At 36.9% G+C, this 11,703-nt stretch overlaps 1 protein-coding gene across 1 annotated transcript; it reads left to right on the top strand.

The window, feature by feature from the left end:
• Positions 1-1,311: 1,311 nt before the first annotated feature.
• Positions 1,312-3,887, top strand: LOC113356860 (subtilisin-like protease SBT1.9). Its single transcript, XM_026600090.1, has one exon. It carries the CDS (start codon positions 1,453-1,455, stop codon positions 3,775-3,777), a length of 2,325 nt encoding a protein of 774 aa, XP_026455875.1. The 5' UTR covers positions 1,312-1,452; the 3' UTR covers positions 3,778-3,887.
• Positions 3,888-11,703: the final 7,816 nt, after the last annotated feature.

The raw sequence follows: 11,703 nt of genomic DNA, 5'->3' as shown, positions 1-11,703 counted from the left end.
TTTCCATAGAGTACAAGTTAGGAAAAGATGATAACGAGTCCTTGTCTTTAATTTGCGTTTGCAATGAGTTTTGAGATAGAGTGGTAGAAAGATAATCTTGGAGGAATGTCAAATGTATCATATTCTTAGTGTTCGCGTGTGTGCGGACAGTAGGTGTAAAACTTGAAACATATGTTTTGGAACAGCCTACAGAATTTTTGTTGCAGGGGAATTGGAACAGATGATTGGTATAGAGATGGAATGCACAACATTGAGGCCCGGTTATCTCAATCATACCACATTTTTGGCCCTTTCTTCACACCCTTGGCTTCTTTCTTCAATATATATATCTTGGAACCGGATTAATCTTCACTCTTGGTGTATGAAAATCCCATTTTGGAATGTGATCGACAATATGTGACTTATAACTAATAAGATTCTGCTAGGAAATCAATGTACTCAAGAAACCTCAGCTGAATACATCTGAACACACTCTAATAGTACAAATCCCACTAGATTAAAGCTTATCAGTCTTATAAATATGGCAACCCTGAAAAAGAGATTGAGGGAAACAAAGATAAAAATCAACACAAAAATAGAAGTAATTATTGTCCGTTAATTCTCAATCTTCTTCCTTTTCTGTTCCGGCTTTGGGCAACATTAGTATGAGATACCAAGTCACAGAAGATAAGCTAAAACTTGTTTTCTTCTGAGAAACAACACAAATGAAGGAACAAAATGCTTGGTAGATCACGTGATGCACCTAAATTATTCTCTTCTTATTTTGTGGGCAATCATCTTCTTTTACACTAAGTAATCAAGATTTACTGCTATCTGGCGTAGACAAATAATTTGATGGATTATATTCATTCTTTTTTGTCCAAGTTTGTTCCTTTTCAAGAGCTTATTCGAAACCACAACTTTTTTTATACATGTTTTGGTAAGAGTTTTCAGTGCTGTCTCACATGTTAACTAGAAGTTATCTGAAAGATAAGTTGTCGAACATCCAACAAAAAAATGCCAGTCCACCAATATGCACAAGGGTCTTGATCAGAATATGTATTGCACCCACCACCGCCTGTTTGGTTAAGGTAATGGGACTGAAAAGACTAGCTAAGCAACTACATCCAATTTTTTGGACTTGATATACAACTATAACAATCGAATAATGAATGATATCAAAATGACAAAAGTCCATAGCGGAAAAAGAATCATCATTTGTATAAAATATCTTACACTGAAAATTTTCCTTTTTGTTTGGATAAAATCCACATTAGCTTAGAGAGCTAGTTATAGCCCCATATGGCATGGGTCCTTTTATCTCTCTAACTTATCACACGCCAATCCGCAAGTTGACAATTTGAAAAAAATATCATTCCCATGTCTGAGGTATCTTCTTTATCAAATCACTGCTTATATAAGCACCAGATGTTATGAGCTGAAACTTCAACCTTCTCCTTACATTCTTCATCCATGGCTGCTGCTATTGCTCCTACTTCTTCAACTTCATTGTGTCTCTTCTTTATTACCATCTTACACTTATTCACATCCATGTGGGCGAAATACGACACATATATCGTTCACATGGATTTATCTGCTATGCCAAAAGATTTCTCTGATCACCATAACTGGTACGCTTCAGCTCTATCATCCGTTCGCCATTATCCACAAATATCAACCACTGCTACCACCCATTCTACGGACATTATCTATACTTATAGTAATGTTATGCATGGATTTAGTGCAAGTCTTTCTTTATCTGAGCTAAAATCAGTTGGAAACTTACCTGGTTTTGTTTCTTCGTATCGAGATTTACCTGTTCGAGTCGATACAACTCGTGCTCCTCAGTTCTTGAATTTAAATTCCAACTATGGTGCATGGCCGACATCAAATTACGGCGAAGATGTCATAATTGGTGTAGTTGATACTGGAGTTTGGCCAGAGAGTAAAAGTTATAGTGATGAAGGACTGGGTGAAATTCCGTCTAGATGGAAAGGAGAATGTATGGAGGGAACTGAATTCAACTCTTCTATGTGCAATAAGAAGCTCATTGGAGCTAAATTCTTCAACAAGGGTCTGATTAGTAACATGCCAAATATAACAATCACAATGAATTCTACACGAGACAATGATGGTCACGGGACGCATACTTCATCCACCGCTGCAGGGAGTTTTGTGGAAGGTGTATCGTACTTCGGATATGCCAACGGGACAGCAAAAGGAATGGCACCAATGGCCCGTGTCGCTATGTACAAGGCACTGTGGGAGGAAGGTGCGTTCTCGTCTGATATTATTGCTGCTATTGATCAAGCAATTGCAGATGGGGTGGATGTTATTTCCTTATCCCTTGGCATAGACGGAATCCCTTTGTATGAAGACCCTGTGGCTATTGCCACCTTTGCAGCAATGGAGAAAGGAATTTTCGTTGCGACTTCTGCCGGCAATGAAGGCCCTTGGTTTGGAACTTTGCACAACGGAATACCATGGGTACTTACGGTAAGTGCAGGTACCATTGATCGTGAATTTAACGGAGTTGTAACTCTAAGTAACGGAGTAACGATTTTCGGTTCATCTCTTTACTCGTTAAATTCATCTTTGAGTAAAGCACCGTTAATGTTCATGAACACATGCAACAGTACAAAAGATTTGAAAGAAGTCGGATACAAAATCGTTGTTTGTGTGGACACAGATGATTCAGTTGGTGGGCAAGTTGATAATGTTAACAATGGTAATGTTGCTGGTGGTCTCTTCATATCCAACAGTACTCTCATAGACTTCTTCTTAGAAAGTTCATTTCCAGCAGTTTTCATAAACCCAAAAGATGGTCAATCCATCTTGAACTACATGAAAATGAATTCAGATCCAAGTGCCAGCTTACAATTTCAAAAGACTCGTCTTGGTAGAAGAAGAAATAAGCCTGCACCAAGAGTAGCCGATTACAGTTCTAGAGGTCCATCACATAGTTGCCCTTTTGTCTTAAAACCCGATATCATGGCTCCTGGAACTTTAGTTTTAGCAGCATGGCCTAGAACTACTGTGGCACTGGATACCGGTTCTCGTTTATTATACAACGACTACAACCTCTTATCTGGAACATCCATGTCGTGCCCGCAGATGGCAGGTATTGGAGCGCTTCTTAAAGGTGTACATCCTGAATGGAGCGCAGCTGCTATTCGATCCGCCTTAATGACCACAGCCGATACCTTAGACAACAGTAACAGTTTTATAAAAGATATCGGAGATAGTTACCAACCTGCGTCACCTCTTGCAATGGGGTCGGGTCATGTTAACCCCAACAAAGCCATGGATCCTGGGCTAATATACGACACAAATGCGGAAGATTATGTTAACCTTCTTTGCTCGATGAATTTTACTTCAAAACAGATTCAAACCATTACAAGGAGATCTAGTAGCAGTTATAATTGTTCGAAGAACCCGTCTTTAGATATCAATTACCCGTCTTTCATTGCCTTCTTCAACGTTAATGATTCGTCTTCAGATACTAAAATCGTACAAGAGTTTAAGAGGACCGTGACGAATGTCGGGAACGGAGCGTCCACTTATACAGCCAAGTTGACACCCATGGACGGAATTCAAGTGACCGTGACTCCTGGAACACTGGTTTTCAAAGAAAAATATGAGAAACAAAGTTTTAAGGTTTCTCTGGAAGGGCCAAAAATGATGAAACAAGTTGTTGCCCATTGTGCTCTTAGTTGGGTTGAAGTTGGAGGTAAATATGTCGTGAGAAGTCCAATTGTTGCTACTAGACTTAGCTCGGTACCACTAGGCACTAGTTAGTAAACATTGATGTCCTGTTAACGAATTGTGGGAGGGAATAATTGCAAATGTACAATGTAATTTAAAGTTAAAGCTTAAATTAACAGTTTGCTACGTTCATGAATTTCAAAGATATTGATCTCCTCTGAATCTCTTCATCTTTCATGGAATCTCATAACCTTATTAGGTGGTCCTTTGGATACCCCATCATTGGCACTCACGAGGCTATTACCCGTTTGACACTTCATCTAGAGACAGAGGAGAAGTTTTGTTTTTGGCAGAGAGGAAAGATTAATAGTTAGAAATTGTTCAAGAATGCTAGAATTTTAGTGACTTTTCCTGCAATTTTAACAGTGAAGGAAGATTTCGATTTTTAGCTTAGTTTCGTGGCATATGGCTGACATACCAATTATACTCTGGAAGCAGATCATCTGTTTTATAGTGAATCTACAATGAAATTTAGAGCCCGGATTATAATATATAGATTAAAAAATGTGTTGGAACCCAACGCTGTACCAGACTTACTGATATTTTTTGTTTTATGTAACTACCTAACCATTGCAACAACTAGCAGTGGGATCACTGCGCCAGATCAACAATAATACATTCATGATTTAAAGCACGTGAAGAAGAAGAAGAAACCGCCTTTCAAACAACATACACTTATCGAGCAAAGGTGTGTTGCAACTTGCAAGTTGGTTTTTAATCGAGGCCTGCAGAGTGCATTGATATTTACATGCAGTAAAAGCAACAGGTAAGATACCTCCAGTTCAAGATGCGGATAAAAAGAAGAATTAATATCGTTGTCTTAGCTTTGAGAACCAGTAATAATGGGTTTAGGAACACATGGTCTTCATCTGCCACGAACAAATCGTGGTTTTTGAACTACAAGTCGCACCACGGATTGGATGGTGACACAACTTTTTTAGTGGGAGCTGGTGCTATCTATGACTTTGAGTCAAATTTTTTTGGGAAGCGGGCTTGGAAAAGGTTATGATTCACACCGACGGATATTTGATTCGGGTTGGGTATCGATAGGAGCTTATTTCGGGACAATTGTCTTTATTTTATGTCTTGTTGATTGTCACCCTAACAATAAGCTGGTCATCACACCACAATCGGTAGAGCTAGCCAAGCTTTGAAATATCACCCCGTTTTATGCGTAAGACCCGTAAAAGCCCGTACTGTATTGTTTTGTAGTTGTTTTTCTTTTTGAAGCAACCATACTATATTGTGGTATGACCACCTCTCTCCAAACATAGGATGACCTAGTTTGTCGTGTGTTAAATTTTCTGGTCCATAACGTTTTTCTTTGTTTCGAAAAGATGGTACCTATGGTATATATTATATGAAATGTTTCTTATAGACTGGATTCACTAGAAGTCCTTCCCAATCACTGTGGATAAGATCATTGGATGATAGCGTACATAGATATATGCGGGAGAATTTTGTAAAACCTTTTTGACTCCAGGTTTGCAAGACTTTAGTCCAAGTCGTGGTAAGTTGCACCTTTTTCAACAAATTGGGGAGAAAATACAGTGGTGTGGTGTGGGTTGTTGTCCAAAATGTAAACGCTATGGACCAGAATATTCCCTGGTGAAGAAATGAAGCTGTAGTGGGAGCACTTCTCCTTACAGAGTATTCCAACTCTTTATCTTTATTATCATCTCCTCAACTGTTGCTTTCTTCTGGAAGGTAAACTCGTAGTTGTTAATAATAACTAAAGTGTGAATCAATATATTCCCTGGTGAAGAAATGCAGGCTGTAAGTGGCCATTCAGAATTTCAGACAACCCTTTTGCCTTTTGGATGTGTACGATAAGAGTAACCAGGGAGTTGCTGTTTGTACAACCCTTTTGGACTTGTACTATAACAGTAACTAGGGGAATGCTATTTGTAGCTTCAGTATTGCTAGACTTTCAAATTAGCAATTGGTATTAATAATGCCGTATTATTTTCAGCTTAAAATTGCTAATTGGAGTTTGACAAATAACCACAGAGATTCAAATTTCGTAGGAGAATTTAAGCCAACTGTGGATAACGAATAAGCATGTCCAAGTCCTTGATATGTTTTGAAGCCCGGAAGAAAATCAAAACCAAGTTGTTCTTTTTCTGATGACTATCAAAACCAAGTTCCGTGGGGCAAAAACCTTACTGCCATGATTCAGTTGATTCCCGAAACCAGCCTCTCAGCCTAGGTAGGCAAATGACTTGAAACCTATTTTGAGGCATACTAGATATTTTTGAGGCATACTAGATAATGCCAAAATAGGGTCACTAAATAAAAAACAATATCACCCCTCATCCACCATTTTTGATAATGCAATAACTACCCTTATATAATTAGTGTAAATGATTATGATTAGAATGATTAATTATGAATTTTAAGGATTGATTAAACATTAAATTATTAATGGTGAGTTAGTAGAAAAATCAAATTTATATGAGAGAGTTGGGATTTTTGAGAGGAAGAAGAAGAAGTGAAGAAAAAAAGCTTGGGTTTTGACTTTTGAGATTTTAGTGATTAGAAGTGACCAAAATGTGTGATTCAAATCAGAGGTAAACTTCTACCGAGGTTTAATTTCCTTTTACAAGTTGAATCTGCCAAAAAATTGAATTTTTAAAACCCAGATCTGCTGACCAAATGAACAGTTCGGCTGATAACTTTTGAGCCGAACCTCTGTTTTTTTTGAAATTATACCTAGATTCGGCTGATTCAAAAAAACAGAGGTTCGGCTCAAAAGTTATCAGCCGAACTTCACTCAGAAACCGAATCATCCACTAGGTTCGGCTTGAAAACTTGAGGTTCGGCTGGAAAATTGGGGTTCGGATGAAAATATTGTAAAGTCGCATTAGCCGAACATAGTGTTTCTCTCAATCATACACTAAGTTCGGCTCAAAATTGATACTGCAAGATCAGCCGAACTGATCTTCTGAAAACCCTAATTTCATCTTTGAAATCATATTCTACCGATCAAACAAAATAAAATCAACCAAAAACAAGAGGGGTTTGTTACACATATATTCTAAAATACATCTAAGAGCAATTGAGATTTGGATTTCGCATTCCAACATCGCTCACTTCGATTCGTGTTTCCTTTGTTTGATTAATTTCTTTATTGAATTGGAGTCCTAGATGTTTAAGTTTAAAGTTTATTTTGATTTTTAATTTTAGGTTTTTGAGGATAAGGGAACTATGACAAATTGAAATTATCTAGGGATATATAGGTAATTACACTACCTTTAGACACCCCTTATAAACCCACCCTAGATAATATAATGGATGAGTATGCCTCAAAAAAAATGAGTATGCCTCAAAATAGGTTTCAATGACTTCTGTTCTGGACTGTGGTAATCCAAGACAATTCAATTAACAAAAAAAAAGCCCAGTACTCGATCCAAACCTTCCCTTTGCAACATGAGGTTTACTTGTTAGTTGATCTCCGATTGTTTTGAGGAATAGTGTAATTTTAAAATGATTTTTTAGGGACCATGGTTTTTTTGAGGGGACCATGGATTTATTAGGCCACCTTCCCTATAATTAAAAGGGGTGTCCTAAAAGGTGGAGATGACTAGTTTACCCTTTTACCTAATTAAAATTATAACTAATCTACAACTTCTTCTTCCTCTATTCTACAATTCTTCTTCTTCTCTTCTTCATCAATATATGATCATCTAAACCTGATCGTATACAAATCTAATCAAAATCATCAAATTTTCATCGTCGTCGATTCATTGAGTTTTTATCGTCGATTAATCAATCTTTTATAAACAAACCTATCCATAAATATTTTCCCACAAACCCATTACTTCTAATTCGTTTTTGATTGAAATTTTGAGCCGTAGTCATCAAAATATGTTGAATTTGGAGGCTACAGTAGTACGTTCGGTTAGGATAATTTTGAAAAAAAACCTAGTTTTACAACCGAACTTTTAAAAATGAAGAACACTTCGGCTGAGAATTTTTTTTTGCCTAACCGAACACCTGAGTTCGGTTGAGTCGCAAAAATAATTTCAAAACCGAACTCTTCTCTATATAGCCAAATGTTGAGTTCGGTTTAATCGCAAAAAAAAAAATCCTAACCGAACTTTACTCAGAAAACCTATATAATGAGTTCGGTTAACTCGCAAAAATAATTTCAAAACCGAACTCTTCTCTGTATAGCCAAATGTTGAGTTCGGTTTAATCGCAAATTTTTTTTTTTTTTGCGAACTTACCGAACTCTGTTGTTTAAAGTTCGGTTACAACGTGGTCGAGTCGACTGAACCGAACAAACAAAAACTCCATTAAAGCTCTGGTTCGGTTGCCTGTGATTTTGGATTTATTAACCGAACTGCATTTGCAGAAAGTTCGGTTACATGTTCTTCATATAATCTAACCGAACTTTGTTGACCTGGTTGAAATTTTTTCTTACAATTTTGATTTTGAAGATATTTTAGGCCATTTATAACAACATTCACTAAGTTACAAGCATACTTCGGTACCCAGAGGATGTTTTTTCTCCATATTCACCCATCTCAAAATATTTTTTTCTCCATCTTCTTCTTCTTCTATCACTTTAGTCACTCAATAATTCTACTTTAAAAAAAAACAATCTATTAATTTAACCTTAATCAATGATTAATCACACTAACTAATCATCATACAAAAATAATCAGGAGGGTAATTTTGGTATTAATATAAATATTTAGATAAGGGGTGACCTAGAATTACTTCTAATGTCTTACCCAAAATAAAACAATGGTCCCCCAAGAAAAAGGCTGGTCCCCAAATAACCGTTCTAATTTTAGCTCAGTATCACTGTGTGATTCACAGGTTCTCAGCCTCAGGCCCTCAGCTTTATGTTTCTAGTCGTTATAAGTCAATTTTACTCTCTTTTTTTATGAACCATCATTTGAGGCATACCCAAAAATTTTAGGGCATACATATGGATGACCTTAACTAGTGTGGGGTGATAAGGGGTGTCTAATGAGTGGTTAAGTTACTTAAATACTCTTGATTAATTAATTAATTTTTAATATTAACTTTTTAAAAAAAAAATTAATTTTTTTTTTGAAAATTTTGTAATTTTTTTTTTCTTATTGCATGGAATTTTTTTTTACGTCAATTACAGAGCAAAATTCGGCTAACAATAAAATCAAATTATCAGCCGAACTTCTCTTCTTTTTCATCCTGAAAGTGTCGATGAACAGTTCGGCTGATAATTAAACACGAAGATATTAGCCGAACTTCACTTAATGAAGAATAATATTAAGTTCAGATATCCTATTTTTTTATCGAATCTGCCGAACCTAGGTATGTTTTCACAAAACACAAGTTCGACTGACATATTATCAGCCGAACCTACGTATGTTTTGGAAAAACTTAGGTTCGGCATATCACTTGTCAGCCGAACTTAGGTTCGTAAATAAAAAAAAATTAACAAAAAAAAAATCAAAAAAAAGTTAGAAATTAAATTTTTGAAAAAATAAAAATTAATTTTTTTAAAAAATATTTTTTTTTTAATTTAAAAATAATTAAAAAATATAAATAATAAGAGCATTTTTACCATTATGAAAAATGGCTAGATAAGGGGCACTATAAAAACACTATTTAACATCCGGTTTGTACTATTTTATATGCCCAAATTTTTTGGGTACCCCAAATGATGGTTCTTTTTTATTACTTAAAAGAGTGAATTCAATTAAAAATGACATAAAGTTAGGCAGGTGATATCACTATAATATAGTCATTGGGTAACGACATCAATGATCTGAGTTTGAAACTCTTCCGCACGGAACTTTTAACTGTGTAACACTCGAACAAACTTAGAGGCCAGTTATACAGGATTGGTATTTGTTTCAAATTTTCTTCACTTATTCATGTAAAGTTTATTTTCTCTTCATAAATTCGACCAAATTGCAAAGGAAACAATGGTGTATCCCACCAGTACGACCATGCGTATTGGTATCATTAAATGATCAGTTGTCAACATTGTCGTTCGGCACTCGTGTGCTTCTAACATGAAATTTGTTAGTCGTGGCACATGAGAGCTACTGCTCTCCTGACAACAAAATCTCACAACTGTTGCCAGGACGTTGCTTCAAGCCGGGAAGAATCACGGAGGAGTTTGAGACCATCTTTTCTTCTAGGATGCCACGTGCTGGAGCACATGGTTTAGTGTCTACAAATGGGACCCATTCTTTTTGTTCAACACCTCCCTCGTCCCTATCTTGCCGAATCTCCACCCTTTTTTAATTAATCAACTCAATGGCTAAGCAGACAATTCAAAGTTCAAACAAACACCTCTTCTCAGCTATTTCCCCTGCACCGAAATGAATACAGAAAAACGTCTAATTATTTATTTATTTAATTCACCGAACACAACCCCCTCACCTTACCCTTCTTTTTATTATACTTTCCGAGTTTATCATCACTACCGACATTTATAGTGGAAGTGCAAGCTCTATGATTTCGTGATAGTTGAGATTAACTGTCTTAACTCGGTCAACTATCAGTCTTGTCTTGGTCAAACTCATACTATATCCGGAGAATTAATAATTTAAGACCGCAAATTTTTTTATTAGGAAATGGAAACTCTGAATCTGACTGACTGGATCCCAATGGAAGCATGATGTTGTAGAGACTAGAGATATTGTCAGCCAGCAGAATGGATGCATCTCGGTAAGATTAGCCAACTTGTAATTAAAATGGTCAGTAATGAAAGTCAACTTTAGATGGTAATAGGATTTTGTTAGCAGGATTTGTGAGGAAGTTTCAATGGAAGGGCATTTACCTCAGAGCAATAAATGCCAATGGGTATGTACTATGTATGTACTGTCTAAAATCTAAATGCCAAAGAGACAGAGAGAAAATGGCGGTGTAGGACACACCATTTTTTTTTATTATTATATTATGTATTTACGAATTATTATTTTTTATTCAAAAAAATTTTCATCAGACAAAAAGCTAGTCGGGAGCCTAGCAACAAGCTGGGCTCCAACTCCCATTTATACTATCACACTTAACCTATGGAAAAGAAAATCACCCACGCGCATATTAGCATCATGGCTAGCCATGTAATTGCGAAGACAAATGATAAAGTCTGTCATCTCTACCCCCAGCTCACCAAGAGTGGTAAAGGCCAAAGCTCCGAACCCATAACCCTGTATTGTGCATTTTTCCAAATATTTGGTGTTCTTACGACTAACAACATCTTTGATAGCTTGTCCCATCTCAAAAGTGCGACCATTACCACCTGCAAAGGGTGAACAATCGTCACATCCATGCAAACATCACGGTCGTTTTCCCAATTGAGCACCAGAATATCAGCTGGTCTCAGAGAAGTCTCATTATTGGCAAGTAACCCCAAGTCCACCTCCTTACGGGCCGACACTCCAGCACGATAACATATGTTCGCAATCATATCACGAACCAAGTCGTGTCGAAACTTTAGACCCACTTCATTCGCACAATGCACCACATGATCACCAAACACATCCATCTCTCTCTTGCAAAAAGGGCACATGCTAGCCAACTCGAACAAGGGAATCCCAAGGCGGTAACAAAGAATCGCACTGAACTGCCTAGCACCGATTTTTTGATTCAACCCAACAATAGGAATGGACAATAAGAAATCCAGAGCGTGTTTCATTTGGTTACTCTGCCAAAGCAGCAAATCATGTTCACACAGCTCGAAATCGGAAGTCAAGTTCTTCTTTACTGCATCGAAATAAACTACTGCCAAGGTTTTCATTAAATGGGAGGCAGAGTGATCGACACATATAGGAGAAACTGGACTACACGCTGAGTTGAAAGAAGCTGCCACACGCTCGAGATGGGGACTAAAACCGTTGATGCCTGTGTGCCTCAAGATGACGGACTGAAGCTCAAGAGTTTGTAGACACGATGCTAAATAACAATAATGCACGGTATCATGCATCGTATAAACCCCCAGACCGCCCAATC

This window comes from Papaver somniferum, chromosome 3, assembly GCF_003573695.1.
Source record: "Papaver somniferum cultivar HN1 chromosome 3, ASM357369v1, whole genome shotgun sequence".
Lineage (NCBI taxonomy): Eukaryota > Viridiplantae > Streptophyta > Magnoliopsida > Ranunculales > Papaveraceae > Papaver > Papaver somniferum.
This window is presented reverse-complemented; position numbering and strand designations above follow the sequence as displayed.

Bases quoted from the DNA above. Each gene is read 5' to 3' on its own strand.
- LOC113356860 (XM_026600090.1), top strand. From the start codon at position 1,453: ATGGCTGCTGCTATTGCTCCTACTTCTTCAACTTCATTGTGTCTCTTC.